This window comes from Meleagris gallopavo, chromosome 5 (assembly GCF_000146605.3).
Source record: "Meleagris gallopavo isolate NT-WF06-2002-E0010 breed Aviagen turkey brand Nicholas breeding stock chromosome 5, Turkey_5.1, whole genome shotgun sequence".
Classification (NCBI taxonomy): Eukaryota; Metazoa; Chordata; class Aves; order Galliformes; family Phasianidae; genus Meleagris; species Meleagris gallopavo.
Window position 1 is genome coordinate 20,530,281 of NC_015015.2, and position 23,134 is coordinate 20,553,414.

A 23,134-nucleotide genomic window follows, 5' to 3' on the forward strand; every position below is an offset into this window, starting at 1 on the left:
GGGTGGGTGGGGAGAATACAAAATTGTTCCTTACTAGCAAAGTCCTTATTTAAACAATCAGAAACTAACCCCCTACAAATACAAGAAAATAAATCTTTTTTGCTACATTTCTCTTCATTTTTTAGTTTGTAGTATGTCTGCATTGTATGTTTCCTCTTGAAATCCCGTCCTGTGTGTGTTAACTTGTTGGTGGGTATTGCAAATCTCATCCTTATGATTAATTTGGAAAGACCTGCAATAGTACTTGAGTTTGAGTTTTGTAGGATCCATAGAGGCAAAGATCATGCTTTCTTTTCTTTCAGTGGAGCTTCATGCCACAGTCAAAATTCCAAGAGAAGAATTAGAAGCAAGTGCGTAACAGAGGAGGTCTCCAGTCACTCCTACTATACACTGGAACATTTTTCTCCAGTTTTACACTTGTGCTCTGAATCTGGCCAATATGAGGGCCATACTCTTTTTTTTCTTTTTTTTCCCTGTGACAAATCTTGTGGATTCTTTTCCTCATATGACTATAATGATCATCATACTGTAATACCTGGCATGAATTTTCTCCTAGTTTCCATTTGATTACAGAATGTCCCGAAGAAGAAATTCCAAAATTGCTTTGAAAAAATCAGTGTGAGAAACAAACAAACAAACAAACAAACAACAACAAAAAAAAACAAGAAAAAGAAAAAAGAAAAAAAACATTATGGTATAAAAATAACTCACCTATGTCAGTAATTTTGTCTCGGGTCCACTTATGCCAGAAGTCTTCAGAATGAACAGATATGTACCAAGCATCCAAAAGATTCAGGGAAAATACACTGCTCCAGATCCCTGTGGCATAGGATATATTTGGCAGAAAGGAAACCAGTAAAGACCTGGAAGCATTTTCATTCACAATGACCTTCATTATTTCCTTCATTCTCCAGCAAACTTTATTCATTACATTACTTTTGTGGGTAAATTAAAGGGACCATCTTTATGAATCAGTATATGAATTCACAGTGTATGTAAAGAATTTGATTTATCAGTATGTATGAGCAGAGCTGGCAGTATTTTCAATCTATCTGCTAAAACATACATTTTTGTAATGTTGCAAATAACATCTTGTCAAGTAAATTTAGTATTTTCCAGCTACTCTCAACATTTCCTGTTCTCAAGTTCCCAGTATTTGTAGTTCCAAAGGCTTTATTTATTGGTGCATAGCCCTGTTACAGGTACAAAACTGTCACACAGGACTGCCAGGAAATATTTAAGAGTCAGAATGAGAAAGCTGACTTACAGCTTTTGGAAGTAGGAATTGTAAGAGATAAATCTTTTTTATTTGTCTTCTGGGTATATCCGAACTATATTTTTCAGTTCTTCCATCTATCAACATATGTTAAATGGTTAAAAAAAAACACAACAAACGTAATGTGAACGTAATGGCAACCCAGACTGCCATCTATCTGCAATCTTTCATGGTAAGAAAACATCACTCCCCATTGTGGTTGCATATACTGTATTTGCGGCAGTGCCTTGCTGTACCCTCCAAACTGTGGAACTAAACCTGGCATTTTTGGGAGAAACTGAGTGAAGGATGGAAAGGGCTGCACCCAGGCAGCTTGGCCATGGCCTTGATCCTTTGTGCAGAAAAGGTTCTGCTGTGCAGGAAGGAGCTACAGGACTTACACACTCAGTCCCTGCTCTGTTTAGGGGCTGAGGTGCCAAGCTGTTTGCTTCATTCGCAAAAAACCTTTGGAATAACTGTGTCACTGAAGTAAGTAATGCTGACTGAGGGGACTCTGGGTCAGTGGCTGGAAACAGAGACAGAAACGTCCCACATTGCTCTGAAGAAGTGGAGAATGCCAAGGAAAGAGGTGTAGGATGGGTGCTGGTGACCTGCTGACATTTCTGGCCATGGAAGAGGAGATGCAGGCACTCTGTTGGATATCTGCAGGAAAGGGGAGGTTCTGACATCAAACTGCTTCCTTGTGCTTCCTCATGAGCTACAGTGAAATCTCCACACAGGCAAAAAATCTTAACTTCTCCAAACAGCCCTGAAACTTCCTTTGTGCAATTGCTGGAAGTTGGAAAAACAATGAGGCAAGAGATTGCTTTCGCAAAGGGAAAAAAGCATTTCTTAGTGATTTGATTGTTCTTGTGCAAAATGGGGGGAAAAAAAAAAAAAGTAACTACTAAGAAAGATCTGTTTACAATCCAAAATGGAAGTGTCCTGGAGGACTGATCAGTTTTTGCTGCAGCAGTAACATTTTAGAGAAAAGGCTTTACTGCAGGGTCTTGGGCTAAAAAGGGATTGCTAATTTAAATTACCTATGATATTAGACAAGTTCTACTGCTGGCAAAGGTACGTAAATAATACAAAGGCCTCATGTCAGTAAGCATAAACATATATGAAGTCAAATAAATCTGTTCTATAGAATAATGTTTCAGAGAAAATAAAGAGTCCTCCAGATGGTGACCTGTTATGAATTCATATGTTTTAACAAATTCTTCTGGCAGGTAAAAATGTGATAACTGACTCATTTCAGAAGAGGGGTTTGCTCAAAATGGATTATATTACATTACATTTACCCAGGTCAACAAGTTACCTTCCAAAAAGCAGATTCTGGATTCTGGGATTTTCTTCATGAGACGACCCATGAAGAACTCACTGCCAAAATCTTCTGCACGAATATAGGCACCATATTTCAGGAATCCTACCTCATAAGGAGTGAATTCCACCCATTCTAAAAAGAAAAGCACACAACAGATTGATTACAGCAGCAGAGGCTCAAATTAGTTGAATAAAACATGATATTAGCCAATTTAAGGCAGTCTGGTTCCGAGCTAACTAGTTACAGCAGACAGCTGTTTTATTCACTGTGTATTTCACAGTGTGGAATACAAAGAGTGAATTGCCTCCTTACATCTAAATGTGTCTGCAAACTTCAGGTTTTATGTTACTTTCTACTGACATGCTGAGCAGGTAATTTCAGGATAATGTTTTCTGTCATCCATATACTGAGGACTTCAAAGATTTAACTATTAAAAATCTACTTCTAGGCGAATTGGCCCCTAAGGGGATTTGTGCACTTAATTGATTTATCTAATTGAACCTAAATGGAGCCCTTTATGGGATTAAAAGTTAAACGCAGTTCAGAAGTATGATTACCTCTAAAATCCTGGTCGCTGATTTTATCCTTCACATTGAGGGAAAGGTAGATGGGCAGGGGATTCTGACCACGGTTTAGTGCCTGCTGCTGATCTGTGAGCTTCTGGGTGTCCTCCTGTTTTGAAGAAAGAAGTAGCTGAGGACAGGCAGATGACACAAAGAGCCTCTCACCTTCAGCTAAACCTGGGCTCTGACAACAAAGAGCGTACCAGACTAACTAGGACGTTCCCCACTGGTTTAATACAGGGAGATGCTCTGATCCCTCTCTCTGACCCTCCTCCTTCTCAGCACTACAGCACACAAACTGTCCTCATGATGTGGATTGTCTATGTATATGGTCTAAGTTCACATGATGAAAAAAAAGCTGAGATTTTAGAGGTTATTCACATTATCTTAAAAGAAAAAAAAGGTCTGGAAATATTTGAAAAACATTCTTGGCATGAAATATTTCATTCGGGAAGTGTAAGCTCTGTCTTTAGCATCTCAGAAGATCCTCTCTTCTTCAGGTCTATGCCAAAGCCCAAACAGAGTTAATAATCAGCGTGGCTTGTCCCTTTATGCTTCTGCTGTAGAGCATCTGACATGGTTAAGAAAGATAGAGGACGGCTTGGGAGTGGTGCCAAAGCTTGAGAGGGAGCTGTGCTTTTTCTTTGCCTTCTCATACTGCGTAGCTTTTTTTGAAAAGAACAGTAGGATTTTCACTTTAATATTTACACATTAATTCAGTTGTTAATTAATTAAGTTGTTCATACTAGAAGTTTTCTATTATTTATTTTTATTCCCACCCTATCTGTTCCGGGTGTGATGCTAATGTCTGCATAATACAGTCAGCAAATGCATGAAAATGATACTGACAAGGCATGTTGTTGAGGCATTTATCTGAAAACCAACCAACCTTCTGCCAATTGAGAAAAGTGTGGTCAGACAATGGAACAGGTTTTCTAAGGGGGTTGTGGAGTCTCCACCTACACCAGACACAATCCTGGGCAACCTGCTCCATAGCTGTGCTGGCAGAGTTGGTGGACCACAGATAAACTCCAACCTCAGCCACTCTGATTTACTTCTGCCTTCACTACTGTATCCATTAAATATGCAAATCTGAAAAGTCCTTCTGTTATACCTTGTCACGGAACATAGATTCAATGATGAGTCCCCACAGATCTGTGAAACTTATCTGATGTCCTTCCTGTTTCCTTTGGCATAACTCTTTCAAGTAGTATTTCAGACGGTCTGGAGCAAAACAAGCCAAGAATTTATTTTTAAGCACGTGCCTTCGGATATCATTGAGTGTTTTCTTAAGATTCTTCTGCGACCAGTCAGGATCTTCATACAGGTTTGCCATGGTCCTAAAGAAGAAAGAAACACAAGGAAAAGTGTGAAATCTCAAGCTGAACTTTAGGAAATTGTGGAGGTTTTTGTATGATGTCTTGATTTTTATAACAAAACACACATGTATGCAGTACCACCCACATCTTTAAGCAGGACTGCCTTAGCTCCAGATGCTAACAAATACCTACTGAAGGAAATGAGAAAAAGCCACAGCAGAAAAGGAAAGCCTTTTCTTAATAGCTCTGGCCAAAAATGCTATGAGCAATGATGGCTTCTGGTGTAGCAGGTAGTAACCACTAGATATTCAAATGAGGCTCCAACTAGCAGCTCACCACTGTAACTCTTTGAGTGACTCACAGAAATAATTTATGGCAAACTCCAATGAAAACTTTGTTTATCTTGGCCTTACCATGTTGTACCAGACAGACCGGTGACGTAGGAAACGCAGTCCAAGACATTCAGTTCCTGCACGCTCAGAAGGTGAGCGTACATGGCTGTCAGAGCTCTGGTTCCACCACCCGTGGTCATGATTGCCACCACAGGTACCTGTTCAATCCCAAAATATGCGCATTTAATAAGATAACATGGGAGGGGAGAGAGAGATGTCATTGATTAGAAAAGAGAGTGTTACAACACTGCTAAAGTAATAAAGCTGCTGCATACCAGTGGTCTGCAAGGACAAGAAAGACCTGAATTTGTAATGGGGCACAGAAGGAATAAGAGTCTCCCAGAAAGATTATGGAGTTTCTCTCCTAGAGATCTTCAAAAGTCAAATGAACATAGCCCTGGGAAACCTGTTCTGAGTGTTCCTGCTTGAGCAGGGGTTGGATCAATTGGCTCCAGAAGTCCCTTCCAACTCCAATTATTCTGTGATTTTGTTTTCTCTGCCAAGAACTTGTGCAATTGGACATGAGATCCACTATCTCAAACGTCAAAATTTCAGTGTGCTATTGCAAAACCAAAAACCATGGATGAGCATGAAATGGTACCTCCTGCCACCTGAACCAGATTTTTACCAGATGCAATAGACCAGAAAACATGGGTGTTTTCTCACTGTTTCTTTGTGAGTAACAATAATCTGTTATTCATGTTAAGCATGATAAAGCTGATCCCTACTATTGCACAGGTATTTCATGATAATAGTAGATGTATCATAACTGATGAGTTTAAGAGAACACTGACCAATTCAGACCAAGTGAGACCAGAAGGTAGTGATGCCATCCCTTTTACAACTCTGGAGGGAAAGAGGAGACGTGCACCCAACCTACTTCATACGTAAGCACAATACTTGGTATGTATTGCATTGTGAATACTTACTCTACTCTGATCTAGCTGTAGATGTCCCTGTTCATTGCAGGACAATTGGGTCAGGTGACCTCTAAGGGTCCCTTCTAACTCAAGTTAATCTATGAGGTTTTTATTAATCTTCCCTATGAGTACTCTTTTCTTCTGTAGAATAAAAAATCTAGCTATAGCAAGCACATTAAGCTTCCCAATTTCCCGGAAATAAGAAAAAATGAATACAAATGCTATATTTTGACATCCAGCTTCAAAGAAAGCAAAGAATAATTATGTCTCAGCTACCTCATCATCCTCCAAGTCCTCCTCCAACTGAAGAATGTCCTTCAGAGCAGCTGCAACAACCTTCTTCCTTTTGCAAATGAAATCCTGTTCCTGAGCACACAAGTCAAAGCCCACGCGTACATCAAGGTCTTCCTGGCTGGAACACAGCGTCAAGTATCTTACATCATGCATACAGCAACATTCAGTAATTATACTGCTTCTACTTCATAAGTAGACATGTCTTGACCGTTATGCACACAAAGCAGAACAGGAAAAGATGAAATGCTCAGGTTTGTTCTTAGAGAACAACACCACATCTTTGTTTGGACTAAGGGTTTTGGGTTTTTTTCCTCTTTTTTGCCCATTCCTCACTGAAGATGCCTGAAATTAGACAGAGCTGCAAGTAACACAACAGCTCCCTTTCAGACATGAAGCCAAAAGCCTGCAGAGTGGAGGGTTTTGAAGATGGCTTTTAAATGCTTCTTCAAAAATTGTGCAAACATCCACAGGTGCCCTCACATCATGAACAGAAAGCATGGTGCAAATGTTTGCCATTGTTGGCTTTGTAGGGAAGCTCCTACAAAACGTCACAGATACATCCTCCAAAACTTACAAAGGCCTTAACCATGACTCAAAATACACAACGTGATTCCCTGGTTTAAAAATAAGTTAATGTGAATTTATTTCTTTGTTTAGCTGATTAAAATCTATGCAGGTACTTGTATTACTTCAGTTTTTTTTCATATTCTAGAGTCACCAGGTACTCTGGCTTTGGCCTTCCTGTTCCCATGACTGTGCTTGGGGAAATAGAATTGGTTTCTTTAAGTGAGTTTGGAAATGCAGCTTTTGTTGAAAGTCTACCTTTGGTAATAAGTCCTAGAGGTTTCTGTGAGTGCTCACATTGGCCTTTTGGTGAGTAACACCGATCACAGTAAAATATCAACAAAAAATATTATGTGTTCTGGATAAAAACTCTTAACTCTTCTTAACTCATTGTATAGTTCTGTTACATAAAATCACAGTCTCTGAAACTCCATGTTGTTCCAGGCCCATTTTATTTTATTGCCCAAAAAGAGGACGAGTTAGTACTTAAAACACAGACAACATCAAAAGGATTGGAACTTGACTGACAATTACCCAAAGGGACGTGGTTTAGTGGTGAACAGTAGTGATCTAGATAATCTTATAGGTCTTTTTCAACCTAAAAGATCCTATAACTCTATTAAGACAAATAAGGTCTCTTACCATTTTTTCGTCTTTAAGAGCAAACCAAATTTTCTGCACTGAAAATCAAAAAAGTAAAATAATGAATATAGATATTTTAAGACTGTCTGATTTCCTCACTTTCAAAGTGGCATAGTACTTTTGGATCATCATTACATCTACAGAGCTCTGAACTTCATTAAACTAAGACTGGGAGATAGACTGTCCCCTCAGTGTTTTGTTATTACCCAGAGATGTACACCGATTTAACAACTTAAGGTTTCAACACTATCATCTATAGCCTTATCTTCCCTCTGTTAAGAAGTTCAGATAAGATTGCCCACGCACTGCTTAGCTACACAAAGAAGAGAAGAGCTCAGTGGTTCACATCCCTGGAAGTTCCCATCGGGAAACATTGTTCTAGAACAAACTGCAGTATTTCATGCAACAACGTGAGATGCAAGAGGAAGCCAAAGAGGCTGTCAACTCCACATGGATGTGTGTGTGCAGCTTGGTTTGCCTCCTAGGGGACTAAGCCTCACCCTTTTGCCCTAGTAGCATCCAGCGACTTCCAGCTTGGTAAAGGACATGACCATATAAGGAGAACGAGCAGCAGCTCAGACATTTTCTTCTTTCTCCTTCTCCCATGAATTTTCCATTTATTTTGCTCCAATCAATTTACTTTATTATGTGTCACACTAGATGCAAGGGAGCTTAGAAAACAATCAGTTCTGCATGAAGACAGAGGGACTTTAATGTCTGCATCTTTGGAACCAGTAGGAATTTTTGAAAGTTTGCAAAGGATTTTCAACGGTTGGCAGATGATTACCTTGCTGACTGCTTCCTGCTCAGAAGGGAGCAACTTCAGAGGTAAAGTCAGGGGGATGCTTCTGCTCCTCCTTTCTCTGCATGGCACACAAGCACACTGAAAAGAAGCATGGAGGTCCTTTTGGTTAAGATGGAAATATTCTTCTCTTGCTGCCTACTCATATATAAAGGTCAGTTCATAGGTCTGTCTGACATGTTGACTACCATGTTCAGGGGTAACGTACAAAGCTGGGAATCCTCCTCTTCTTTGTGAGTGCAACATCCAATGAGGGTTGCTTGTATTTGGCATAGTGGAAGAGAGTGGGATCTGGGAGAGGGGAACGGGAGCCAGAGCCCAGTGAAACTCTCTGCATTTCTTCAAATGATCCTCTCACTGTAAACGTTAGCTCATTCTCTAAAACAATGACATAAAATGCACAGAGTAGTTACTTTTAATTGCAAGTAAAGAGAAAAGGGGGAAAGGAAGCAAAAGATAAATTCAAACAATCCCCTTCTCCTCTCCCTATGTACCTGGAAAGCTGACATCTGAAAGTGATCCAAGCCCACACACTACAGGTCACTGTGTCGTTATAATAGACTGAACGAAAAGGCAGCTGTGGGTGTGACGTGATGCCAGCAAGTTTTAGACAGCTGCATTTCTATTGCAGTTCCATGATCACATTAAGTGCCACCAGGTACCTTGTGCTATAAAATGTTTTCATATCTGGCCAAATAATGAGCAACAAAAGTTCTCAGTCCCTTAAAAATAAGATCTGATTCTGCAGTAGTTGGCCATATTTATCCAAAGAGTTCAGCTAATCCTGCTGGAGTGTGTTATGCATGTTCTGAGGTTGCGTACCAGATGCAGCCCCTCAAGGGAGGTGGGCAGAGGAACTCCTAGATTCTGGTTCTTGACCGGGGTCAGGCGTGAGCCAGCTGCTGAGCGGCTAACCCCTGCAAAAAATGAGGTGTTTCTGTGCATGTGCACAAGTCAATCTGTCACAGATCCTGAGGAAATTTAAGGCCAGGGACTATCATGCTGAAGGAGGTAAGATTCTTCAGGAGTTAGCAGTAGTACAGCAGGGGTTTTTAGGATCTCAGCTAGGGGTTTAGATACTTCCCATGCAGGCACCTTATGTCATTTCTCATCTGGCACAAGGCTCTCTGTGCAGTCAGAACTTTGAACCTGCACCTGCTGCAGAACAAGCAGCATTCTCTACTGGAAAGATTTTACAAATTTCCTTAGATGTGGTCAGTTAAAACTTTAGTATTCAGCTGGTGCAATTTCTAGGTATTGTTAGAGAGGGTAAAATCACTAATAGTTAAAGAACTAGGAAGCTTACCTGCCAATTGTTTTTTTTTCACCCTACTGTCAAACTCAACTTCCAAGCAGGCCAGCTCACGGCACTGTAACAGACATGACCAGGACAGGGAATTAGGTTACTGATCCAGCCATTTCAACACCAGTGCTGGCAGGTGTTGGAAGGATCATTGCTTGAATGTGTGGGTTAAACATGCTGAAGGATTCTGCTAGATCCAGTGAAAGAGAATTAACTATCACTGTCATGTGGTAAGATGGTGCTATGCTAAGTGACTTGTAATATTTTATGGATGCAGAAAAAACAAAAGAAAATGATAGCAGTCTGAAGGCTCCTCTAGAACTGTGTTGGCCTCCTCTAACAAAGCTCCTAATAAAAGTGTCACCAAAGAATGAAGACTTACAGTGTTTCTCTCACTACTATCAAAGTCAGCTAAGGGAAGGAAGGAACAAGGAAGAAAAGAAGGCAAGAAAACAAAACAAAATGTTTTATGTTTTACCACTACTGCCCCATTTGTGATGATGGTTTCAGGACGATCCTGGCTAAAAAAACAAAAACAACATGTATTTTAGAAATCATATCATCTGGATTTTTTTTTAAAACAAGATGTATTTTTCTCTCTGAGAAAACTTGCTCCTTTCTATTGTTTGTAAAAACATGCTTTATTTTCACTAGAAGCCACGTAGCTTACAGAGCAGAAATGATTCAATTGCACTAAAGCACCTGGGAAGTTCTTGTAACAATCTTGGTACTACAGGTATGTCTCAGATTGGGTAGCAATATTATCCTCAGCTATGAGCCATCCAGAGAACCCATAGACTTACTGCAGTATATATCACCAGCTTCTGAAAGTCAACTCCAAACCACATAAATAACAATTTCAAAATAATGTTGTGGAATTAAAATCATGAACTTATTCTCCATGCTGTGACATTTTTTTTTCTTATAGTGATCTGCTGATGCACACATTGAGCTCGGAGAAAGGGAGACTTGTGATTGAGGTGAGACTGAGTGTACAGAACAGTTCCCTGCATCAATGAATCTTTCTCCGAGCTGCTGCTTCCATAATAACGGGGTTTAACTCACATGTTCTCCAACAGAAACTCAACTTCCAGCTCCTGATTCCCCTGGAAAAAAATGAAAAAAAATGAGACATTCTCAGTCAGCATGTGCAGAGGTTTGCAAACGCAGCCTTTGTTTTTGCAAGCACAGTTTCTTTATGCTTTATAAAATAACAATATTCTGTTTCTTGCTTGCTATTGTCAGCATTAAAGGACAGATACAGTTTTTTCTTCTCTAAGGAAAAGGTGATCTCAGTTGTACAAGCAGAGCAAAGTATGTTTACAAAACCTTCATTTTTCACAACTTCTTCATTGCTAGCTTCCCTATGTCGAGAACAACATTCTAAAACTTAACATTTAGAAAACCGTCATGGGATATTGTGCCCTTGAATTGTTTTGGTTTTTATAATCTGTGTTAAGATTAGATAAACTGGCATTTTCTGTCAGTTAAGTAAAAGTTCAAAGCTTCCCTAAAATTTCATCTGTTCTGGAGTACAAGACATCAAATCTAGTACCTCAAGACACTTATGCTTTTCCCCTTGTGGTTAAACTTCTGACTGCGTTCTTACCCGTGGATTCAATGGGAATGCCACCATCACTCTTTTCCCAAGGGAGATTTTAGCTACATCAAAAAGAACAATAGCATGGTCATCATCACGAAAGATGTCATCATCAGAAACAGTCATTTCTAGAATATTCTGTAAAAAGAAATGAAAAAATGTACAATTTGTTAGCATGTCCTCAAGAAACATAACATTGTGCAACTATTCCATGCTCAGCATCAGCTGTGGAGAGAGGAAATAAATAGAAAAGCATTGATGACAAATTGCCACCAGAGTAAGAAAATCGGTGTAATCTCCTTTATGAGAGAAGTTTCTAGTCTTATCAATTAAGGCTGAAATGAGATTTCTTTTCGGACATTATTTCTGCTTAAAAGTAACTCACCAAGCACAATATTTTAGGAAGTAATACAGATAACCATTAGTACTATATTGTCCCATATCAACAGAAGCAGTAAAGGTCATTTCATTATTAATAACTTTCAAGTCTGACTTTTTGCACTCTTCTTGGGCTTTCCACTTTCAAACAGCAGTGTTCATTGAGAATAGAGTAATTAGCAGTGCTAAGCTGGATAAAAAAATTAATTATACCAGAATTTAATAGCTTCTTGGCTTTGATATGCATTTATTTCCTGTCCTCTCAGTGAAAGAGAGGTTTCTCTAGGGCTGCTTTGTAGATTTAGTTCATTATTTCTCTGTAATGTCACTCTGCCATTGGTTTTCTCAGCCTTCTGCAAGCAGGTCAGGCTCAATTGCTGATTCACAAACAAAAAGCATCCGTGAGGAAGGAAGTACAAAAGCCAAAGATGTTCACTCCAGCTTGCTAGAAATTTACGTAAACTAAGATAGGCATTAGAAGTATTGACATCCTGTTTTCGTTCAAACCAAAAGAAACTACATAGAAATGAGATGAGAGCTTTGGGTACCTTGACTTTTCTCTGTATCCGGAAGTAGAAAGTTTCATTCCACACAGGATCTCTGCAGTTTTTGATGGTTTTTGTTTGGAATTTTTCATCTGAAGCAGTTGGCAACCAGAGACTCACGTAGCAATCAGACTGGCTTACTATAGAGACATAGGCACAAAATGTCTGGTAGGGCAACCACAGCACAAAAGATGGAGGCACATAAGTGCTCTGTAGTTTGAACATGGATAAGAGATGGCCAGTTCTTTCTCATATCCACAGGCTGATGCAAGAAGATAGCAACCATACAGCTAGATAAAGATAACTTGTTCATTGCAACACTGTTTTAATAAGCAGAGAATCCAAATAGTTATGCACAATGTCCCATGTATATACTTAAATATAGTCCTAGCCAGTGATTTAATAATATAAACAGCCAGAAGTCTTATATTGTCCCTTATCAATATTTTTTTCAGCTCCCTGGTCATTTGCAGGAGAAGAAATTTGCCACATAGAAATCTGCCTGTATTTGACCATACTATCACCTTATGGTAAACTAAATACTGTCAAGTGTTTGCTAGATCTCAGCAGCAAAAATCCCTATGCTCCACACATCTCAGCCTCATAGTCCCTGATGCATAGAGAAGAGACAACAAGGAAAACTGGATTTAAGTTGTCTCCATGGTAATAGTGGGCCATTGCTCACCCAGCCAGACCTCTGAGGGTGGCAGCACCAAATGTGCCAGACTGGCATGAGCAGCAAGCAAAGAAATGAATTTCAGCTGAAACAAGGAAATAGCAAGAGAAAAAGGTACAGCCCCAGTAAAGGAACCAACTGAGAAAGATGGGGAGACTATTGGGGGTCACAAACATAATAGGAGCAAACTTAATCCTAGCATTTTTTTAATGCTAACTTACTTTGCTTCATAACTGTTACGTGCATTGTATGTGCTCATAACATTTTTTACATGTAACCATTACGTATAGAAAAAAACATTAACGAGATGAGAATATGATCTAGAAACTAGTCTTTTCAAATTCTCATTTCCATGTCTGCAATTTAATCCCAGAAGAAATATCAAAAGAATCAGAGTTTGAGTCTGATTCAGATAATAACTATCTGGCATGCATTGCTATTAACCCTCCATGATAGAAAAATTAATTATCCCACCCATCTTGAGTATTGTCTTCTTAGGTGGGGTAGGAAGGGAGAGATCTACCAGCAATACAATTGTTCCTTCAGTATGTCAATAGGAAGCCGGGGATCCTTTTCCTGGTGTTTGCTGAAAGACCTGGAAGCCATTTCCTACTCCACCTTTCTCCTCAGGAAAAATGAAGAGGCAGAAAAGCTTTGCAACTTGCAGATGAAGGGAAGGAACTTGCATTTACTACAAGAATTCTAATCCCATAAATCATGAGCCAAGTAAACACCAAAGAGATTCTCAGATCTTGAACAAGAACTTTTTCAGTGGCAACTGGAAGGGCTGATCCATCTTATGGTATAAACATATGCTTTGGTGAGAAAAGAGGAGAAAGGGAGAAATCTGGTCCCACAGCAATCACTAAAACTACCTACCCCATGGGCAAAAACATTAATGCTTGTTTTCTGTAAGCATGCAGTGAAAACACTGACTCTTTGCTGATAAAATGTTGTAAACCACTCACAGCCCGCTGAAGCTGGCAGACCCACAGAGTGTGGGAGGAGAAGCACAGGCAAGCAGTGCCATATGCTCACCAGCAGTCTGCAACACAGTCAGAATTATGGGCAAAATGTAAAAGAGGGGTAGTTCTGGTGTCTGTGCTCAGATATATTGCTTTGGGATTTTTTGCCTAAATATAAAGTGTCCCTTGAAATCTAGAGGCCATGGCAGGAGTAACCCGGAGGGTGACCCTGGAGGGTGATGACTGTCTGGCAAGGAGACCTTCAGATAACTCTTAGCATTGGATCTGAAGGAATTTCTTAAAACTACCAGGTAAACTCTGCACAAAGGATCTGAGTTACCTTTCTGTCTTTGAAGGTGATTCCACAAGAAATATTTCAGTGTTGTGGGTTTTTACATAATTGAAGCAAAAGATAATATCTTGATTTTGGCAACTACTGATGTAGGATTCTATTTACGCTGTACAGGAGGGCTGTAATTACCAATCTGTCTGATACACTGAAATAACTCCCCTCACTGCAACATCTGATGGCCTGCCAACCTATGAAGTACTTATCCTGATATGTGGTATCACTAGCTCTGATCTACATTTTCTCAATAGGAAGCCTAGATCTCCACATGACTTCAGGCCATCTAGATTTTCCCTCCTCTAATTAATGCACTTATCACTCCTGATGCCAAGCATTCCAAAAACACAAGTCCATCTTCCCCCAAAATCACCAAAGTAGATGCAATGTAACGTACTTCAAAAATGCTACACTGATCTGACTCATAAACTCTCTCCTTTTTTGATATCTGGTTACTATAGGGTACATGAAGAACTTTTCAATATTTTTGTTGTAACTGCAAAGGCCAGTTCTTTCCATCTCTTCTAAATGAGAATAGAGATGCTCTAGCCTTTCAGCGATACAGTGCATAAGACTCATGATGAAACAAAAAAGCTGACAATGCTAGAAGTCTGTGTTTCCCTTGATAAAACTTTTTCTTGAATTTACTTACTGAAATTATTGTTCCATATGAGCATTGCTTTCACAAATATTTACTTTAAATAAGATATTGACAGTTCTTCGTCAAACTATGGAAGCACAGGCTGTACAAATAGGCAATGAAATTGATTAAAAACAGGCTCAGCTGCCAGGCTCAAAGAATTGTAATCAGCAGCACAGAGTCTGGCTGGAAGCCAGCCACTGGAGGTGCACCCCAGGGCCTGACACTGAGGCCAAAGTTGTTTAGCATCTCCAGTAACAATGTGAGTTATGGGATGGATTTTACAGATGATACAAAACTGGGAGGAGTGGCTGACAGATCAGGTCAGCTAGAACCTCATGAAGTTAATCAAGGGAAATGCCGTATCCTGCACATGAATGGGAATAATGTCACACACCAGAACAAGCTGGGGGCCAAATGACTGGGGGAAATCTCTACAGAGAACAAGCTAGGGATTCTGGTGGACACCAGGTGGAACATAAGCCAGCAATATGGCTGACAATGCCAACAGCCCCCTGGGATGCATTAGAAGTAGCACTATCAACAGGTAGAGGAAAGTTGACTTTCTGTCAACTCCGCACTTGTAAGGCTACATCAGGAGTGCTGAGACCATTTCTGGGACAAGAGAGAGATGAACACACAGGAGTGAGCACACAAGAAGGTCACAAAGAATATTGGGTTTGGGGCATCTGATATATGTGGAAGGACTGAAACAGCTGTGACTCTTCAGATTGAAACAGAAAAGGCTCCGCGGGATCTTACCGATAAATCTAAATACCCAATGGGATCAAGAAGAGAAAGAGCCAGACTCTCATCAGTGCTCAGTGAAAGATAAGAGGCAACAGGCACGAATCAAAATACAGCAAAATCCATTTAAACATAGCAAAAAGATAAGTTTAAGAATACAAAACTAAAACAACAGTAACTGTGAGAGCAGTCAAACACCAAAATAAGATGTCCATAGAGATTGTGGAGTCTCCATTTGTGCAGACTTTCAAAGCCATCTGAACATCACTCTGAAAAGCCTGATCCAGCCTGACCCTGCTTTGAGCAGAGGATTTGACTTGATGATGTCTGGAGGTACCTTCCTCCCTCAGCCACTCTAATTCTGGGTGTGATGTCAAGCCTAGCTAATCACAGACAAATTATACATAATTGTTAGTAAGAGATTTTGACCTTGAAGATGAGGTGAGGTGGGGCCATTAGGACAAAGCATATCCTCTTCCGGTGGAGAAATAAACCATGCCACATATGTTTGTGCCACAGTTTGTCTACAGTCTCTACTGATAGGAAGATGTGTTGTTTCCCATCAAATTCCTGCTATTTCCTATGTTCTCCTTGATTTATACGTACAGTATCAGCTATTCCTCATGCTGTGACACTAATGTTACATATTCCTGTAGAAGTATCATTAATTCATATGAAGTCAACTTGATATGCAAACAGGGAGACCAATAAAAATAACAGGATAGCGGGATGTCTGATAAAGATTGTCATACCCTATTATGTGGGAGAATTTGAAATGATTAACCAGTTTCTTTGATCCCTCTTATCCCTGGAAAAAAAAAGTAAGGAAGAGCTAGCAAAGATCTTCAGTTCATTCATTATTACCTGGGAGCTAATAGAAGAAATTATATTTGTTTTTTCTTCATGCTCTACTTTTAACGCAACTCTGTATTGCTAGGCATCATTAGCAATTTCATGCCATGCATGGCTCTTACATCACAGCACATGTGGCAACCTCATTCCCTGATAATATAATGTCACTCTATGGAGACACTAAGACATCTGAGTTCATGGTCTTCTTGTATGTCACTACTAGGTGTCATTTATATCCTACTCCCATTTTCAACTTTGTAAACTGTTCCTTTTGTGCACTTTTGGACTATTTCTCATCTCTGTCCTCAAGAAAACGGGACAGACATTCAGAACTGAACCCAGATATTCATAACCACTAACAACTGTTTGCTGCACCATGAAAGTACAGTCCTTTGGCATGTTTCTAAAATTAACAATCACATGCTACAATCAGTTATGTCTCTCAGAAAAAAAATGACAGCACTGAAAAACAAAGCGTATGAGAAAAACCAGTCTTTTAAGAACAATTAACATAAACTATAAAATCCCATCTATCCTGTTACAGCACTTCATAGTGCCAAATATATAGAGTTTTATATATATATATATACACACACACACATATATAATTTTCTCCTAGTGAATTCCTCTCTACCTGCACAGACAGGTTTCCCTTGAATCCGAGTTTACCTCACTTCACCTAAAAGGAGGAGAAGAGCTGCTCCTATTTCTCAGTCTTCAGATGATGCCCCCAAGGTTGTTTTCCTTCACCAACATAATACAGCATTATGAAGTTACCTCCAAACATTATCTGCCTGAAAACTGATTTGAACTGAACTCTGTCCATTAATCTCATCTATAAATGCAGTGTTACTCTTTGCAGATTGCTTGTGGAAATAATGAAGGCTTGAAGACCTTACTGTGTTATCAGAGATGTCTTTTACAAGGAATGGACAGGGTCCGCATGTGAATGAGCCCTACAGCCTGTGCAGCTATTTAGTCCAATGAGAACTAAAAAGCTATGAGATTTTCTTCTAAAAGATTCAAAGGTCTCCCTTCATGCAAAGGTGAAAAATGAACGGAAGATCCTAAAGCAAACGTAAGACCAAACAGAGCAGCATAATCGTTCTGAACTGGAAAACTTAGAAAGCTTCCAGTACATATTCGAAGCAAAACTCAGATTAACTTCCAGCTCCTGAAACATTTAACAACACCACACTCTGTTCCAGCTTCCACATGTACCCAACTTGTACAGTTTGAAAATACATCTGATATCACACCCATGTTTCAACCTTCCAAGACTTTACTTTGGCCCACCTCTGACAGCCATATCATGGGGACCTCTCTAGCCACAGCCTCTTAAACTTGTAGGACAACACCCAGCAAAGATGTTGTTGCTGGGAAGAAAGCATCAGTCAATCTAAAACTTACATCAAGTAACTTCTTATTAGGCAACACAGCTCAAATTCAGCATTGCAGTTAGCCAGCACTAATGGGGCTGATTACATTAGGCCAGACTTCCCATCTGCTCTCTTCACCTTTTCTGCGTTAACTTGCCCATATATGTTCTTCAGCAGCAAAGATCAACTCTTCGTGTACTGTATTACTCGTTATCTACATCAGTATAATATCAAAGAACCATCCAGCACAGAGACTTCTTTCCTCAGGATTATGTGAGATCCAGTTGAGTCCAAGAGGTTTCCACCTTCTCACATACTAAATAATGTCATTAGCATTACCCAGAAACCTGGAAGAGGTCATCTTTCACTTGCAGCACAACAGCTCTTTTTTAATGCTGAAGCTTCAGGTGTGTCAGATGATGCAGAGCCCCTCACTGGGGACTTGCTTGACCAAAAGAATGGGGTAGCTCCAGTTGTGCGTTGTAGGGACTACCATAAAAGGAGTAAATGCTAACGATGGTGTAGCTCTGCATGGTCTTTTAGTAACTGATTTGTTTAAGGAAAGAAAATAAGAAGATAGTGAACCTGAGCTTCTCTCCTTCTCTCCTCATCCTTCTGGTAAATGCAATAATTGGAGGGGGTGTTAGAAGTGAGAAAAGGAGCTAATGCACTGTTTTCTCCACCACCCTGTCCTGGTCAGATATTCCTCCTGTCAGTGAATGAGATTTATGAAAGCCTGTGGCACATGTGCCTTCACAGTCCCTGCACAACTCCAGACAAGAAGGAGCAAGTGAACACACAAATAACCGAAAAAGTTAAGTCATTCTTTACTCAAGACTATCTGCATCTTTCGGGCTGAGGAGGTAATGCAAAGCGGGTACTTGGCTGTAAGATCCCACAAGCTTCATCAGTATTGTTTCCTGAACTGCCTACCACCTCCCTAGTGCAACTGCATAGGAGTATTAGAACCTGCTGACACCAAGCACCTGCAGGACGAGTATTAGTTTCCTTATCTTAGCACCTCTCTAATGCCCACAGTGAGATCAAGGAGTGCCTGAAATCTGCGTTTGAATCAAACCCATTATATGAACTGACAAAAGGGTCAGCTAGGAACAGTGAAAACTAATTAGCTCTGGTCTGTCAAGAGCATCTGCATGATGAGGCAAGCCAGAAACCCGTTGTGTGAAGTATGAAGCAAAAGTCAGAGCTGAGAATTACCTAAATGCAGAGGAGCCCACAAAAGTGGTGGAGTGACACCAGATGTATGAAAAGGGTTAATTGGTCCATCGAGGAGGAGCGGGGTGTTTGGTGTTTTGTTTCTGATTTAGTTTTGTCTCTGTGCATAAACAGGTACAATGGTTGCTCAGATCCACCAGCATGTGCTGCCAACAGGTGAAGGTGTAGCACTACATTTCAAGATAAGCCAAGACTCCCTCCCACACATCCCACGGGTCTCAAGATGCACATTTAAAAAAAAAACTAGGATCAAGTTGGGTATATGCAGTAGTGAGGAACATCAGTGGAAGTACATAGGAAATAGCATTCCCTGAAGCAAGGATTTGGCAAGTCAGAGAAAAAGAGCTCTAATGGCCTGGCACAACACTTGCAATGAACTGAGAGAAAATCAAGGAAAGTGTAAGCAGAGGTGAACAGAAACTTGAGCAGACTGATAACCATGTATAGTTAGAAAAGGCAGGGAAAGCAAGTCCTAGAAGCTGAAGCACTTGGTTGGAAAGTGGATCCTTGTTTCTTGATTTGGTATTTGGTGATGACAATCACAAAATTGTCAGCCTTCCACTGATATCTCAAACCTAATGGCACCTGTACCAGCTGCTTGTACTCCATTTTCCAGGGAAAAAGATCATATTGCTAAGATGAGCGTAGATAAACTATCGTTTTCTAATTCTCATCAGCGCACAATAGTATATGTAGCTATTTTAGTTTTTTGATGCTTCAAATACTTAAAAAATAAAACATTAAGTCAAAAGAACATTGGCATCACATCCAAATCAGTGCTTGAAAATCACCAGATATCTGTTTGCATGGTATCACAAGGAATTGAAATTACATTGTCATACATATGTCAAACATATAGTTTTCCCTGGGAGACTCCAACTTCTTTGCAAGCACAGGCAGGTTGCTGCTGCTCACTCAACAAAGGACTTTTTGATAGTGTTCTGCCTTCAGTGTTCAACTGCAAATGGCTTACTGTACTTCAATTTACTTAAAGAATGCACACAAAGCCACAACAGTAGCTGGGAAATTTCTGACAGAAAAAGTTCCTTTTCTTCAGCTACTGGTCCCAACCCTTCTTTGCCAGTAATTTACAAAAAAAATCTGGAGATGCTTCTCACTGTTTCCAGCATTTGCCTTGCATTTGAAATTAGGATCCTCTACACATAGCAAGAGGTCACATCTTTCAAAAGATGCACATAATCTAAATAGAGAAGATGGACAAAATATCTGGGAGGACATATATTTTTAATACAAGTTCTGTAGCTAAGCAGAGGCACAGAGTGCTCAGATGATTTGCCTACATGTACATAGAAAGTCCATACATAGAGCTAAAAATGGAGCCCGCACATCTTGGTCCCTACTCAAGTGATGTATGTTTTGGTGGTATTAGGAATTTCCTAAAACACCTGCTTCTCGCTCCACAGGATTTTCTTTGAAATCCTGCTGGAGGATGGAGGATGAGGTCACAACATTTAACTATTTTCTGAGAGAACACTGTCATCTTATATCATGCAATCCTTTTGGATAACGTGGTGAATCATGATTCTTATCATTCCATTTCCATTCTAGATCAAAGGTGATACTAAAAGAAATTAAAACAGCACTTCAAAGGAATGGTGGTAAGGTCATGCAGATATGTGCACTGTTTCACAGCTGTGAAAGAGCACTGACCTTCTTTGCTGTCCTCTGATATTTTTTCTGATCTCTGCAATTCAGTATTACAGACCACGTGAACCAAATACTTCTCTCCATTAGGATGGATAATTGACAACTGTGATATCTGTGCTCTTAAAACTCCAAAGTCAGTGAAATATACAGAGATGGTGATAAGTCTTTGTAGAATACTTTTCCATTGAAGACAAAATTAAAAACAAATGTGAATATTTGTGATTAAAGTGTTGCCATCTCTGAATTATCCAGTGGAAGTCAAATAGCACTTGGAGAAAAACAAGATGGCATCCCACCTACTCCTTAGCCTTCCTCAAAGTCTGTCTGATAACCTGCTTCCTGGGCAGAAGGACACTTAGACCTGGATTGCACCAGCTTTGCTAAGTGCGCTGAAACTAACATATCTTGGAGTACAATAGATAAAGAATAGACCTTGCTCTGTGCAAACAGTAATTGTAAATTACATTTTATACTTAAGGATTGTGCAAAAAAAAAAAGTTAAAAATCAGGAAGACAGAAGAGTGAGGTAACGCTATATGAGACACAGGGCAGTGGAGAGGCTGTGGTATCAGTGAAACTCAGCACAACCCCCCCCAGAAACAAAGAAAAGGCACAGCATGATAAGAAAGAAAAGTATGATAAACTGATATACAAAGCAGTTATTAGCAACCTGCCAGGTTCATGAGGCACACACAGAAATGTTAGAAGAAAATTATGCAGAGAAAAAATATTGTGGAAATGGAGCACCCACTAAGGATGAGTGTCAGGTAAATACCACACCTTTTCAGAACACTTTGCACGTAAGCCATAACAAACATGCTACATACTACAGTCCCCTGTTATACAACTTTCAGTGTATGACCAGAGTCAGAAACATCCATAACAATATGGCTGATGTTATGATGCTCAGGACATGCAAATTATACAGCTCCACTGAACTTCTGATATGTGCTGTAAGGAATCCCAACAAGCAGTTAAGAGTGACAGAGTAAGGATTTCAGCCCTGTATTCTACATATTTCTTATTGATATGTGATAGAAACACCTGTGTATTAAAAAAGGTGTTAAAAAGTTTTCACATCTCTGAAACAGTCAACACATCAGGAAAGTAATGTATGAGGGCTGCTTTGAAACCAATACCTTCTATTTTATTATGTTGGCAGAGGCAGCTGTTGGTGCTACAGCAGTAGAGCCTGAACATTCCTGCCCGTCCATTGCAGTGAACAGATGACAGCAGAGGGGCAGTCTGATAAAATAGTGTCTGACATGGAAGTGTGTATGAAGCAAAGGTGTGTCACTGAATCCCTCCATGCAGAAAAAAAATGGCCGCACTGATATCCATCAGTGCTTGCTGAACATTTGTGGAAACCAAACAGTGGGCATGAGCACAGTGAGACAGCGGGTGGTGCATTTCAGCAGTGGTGACAGTGATGTGAAAGACAAGCCACGTTCTAGATGGGCATGCACAGCTGTCATCCCAGCCTGTGCAGATTTGTACAAACCCAACATGCAGGCTCTTGTTCATTTTTGGTGGTGTTTATCTAATAGTAGTGACTATGTTGAAAAATAGTGTATGGTAGCTGAGAACCTGCTCTATCAAATAATGTTACTGTGCCCTTTAAATCTGTTGCAGTTTCCAAGGAAATAAGTAGGAGGCATTATTTTTGGAGCAACCTATGTATTAGTTTTACTCATACCCAAACTGGCATTATTGACCTGTTGCTGAATTTATTTATTTATTTAAAAAAACGAAACAAAACAAAACACCTGAAATTGGAAGCAGATATTCTATAGAAGAATTTGGATTTGATCATGTATTCTTAGCTAGTATGACTTCTGTGTTATGCATTTGTATATTAGCTAGTGCTAGTGGGAATCCAGTAACTTTAGAACTTTATAATGTCAGTAAGAAAAATCTGATACTTACAGAAGTCTGCCTGATGAGCATTTGTCATCTTTATGATTCTTACAGTAAGCAGGGAGTAAGGTGATTTTTCTTCCTGCTGAAAAAAAAAAACAAAACAAAAATAACAAAGGAGATAAACTTTAAAATTTGGGATATATGTATTGTAATGACAATCAAACACTGAAAGAATCCAGATTCTGCTGAAGCCATCTCTTATAATTGTAATTACAGCAACAATACAGTAGGTAACAAAGTACACTTTCTTCACCAGTCCCTGGTCTGCAGTCACCTCAGCATCTATACAGAAAGCATAGAAGAAAATGATGGATAGGAAAGTGGAGACAGAGGGTAAATTACTCTCAGAAAGAGTTCAAGGAGGAGTTTAGATCATTGGGGAAGGCAAATAGATGAGTAATTCTTAGTAAAGTCACTTCAAAAAACAAGAAGGGACAGCAAAAGCAAGAAGCTGTTGCAAAAGCTAATGACCAGAAATTTGAAAAGATTATCTAAAGTGAAAATGGAGGAGTGCTGGTAGAAGATGATGAAATAATTATTATCTATTTTCTGATAAACTTTGATTAAAACAACAGGGAGAAAGTGTAAAGTGAAATAAGAGAAAACTCATTGACTGCTGCTACTGTGATTGAAGTCAAAGACTGCTAAGAAGGTCAAGGTGTAAGAAATCAGTAATACAAGACAGTACATCAGCTGAAGTGTGTAAAGCATTGGACCATGAAGAATTCATCATGACAAAATTCAGCTTAATCTCCCAAATTGTTTCTATTTCTATAAAGGACATGAAGGTCATTTAAAAAA

The 23,134-nt window shown here is 39.6% G+C and overlaps 1 protein-coding gene across 1 annotated transcript in view; it reads right to left on the reverse strand.

Annotated features, from left to right (window-relative positions):
- LOC100542789 (cytosolic phospholipase A2 epsilon-like) overlaps nt 1–23,134 on the reverse strand; it is a 52,244-nt gene that overhangs the window by 17,937 nt on the left and 11,173 nt on the right. Inside the window, exons 6-11 of the mRNA XM_031553390.1 lie at nt 10,991–11,119; nt 6,053–6,184; nt 4,878–5,014; nt 4,260–4,485; nt 3,140–3,254; nt 2,577–2,714 (exon numbers count right to left, since the gene is read on the reverse strand). Coding sequence (XP_031409250.1) covers nt 2,577–2,714; nt 3,140–3,254; nt 4,260–4,485; nt 4,878–5,014; nt 6,053–6,184; nt 10,991–11,119 — 877 coding nt within the window. The remainder of the gene's footprint in view (nt 1–2,576; nt 2,715–3,139; nt 3,255–4,259; nt 4,486–4,877; nt 5,015–6,052; nt 6,185–10,990; nt 11,120–23,134) is intronic.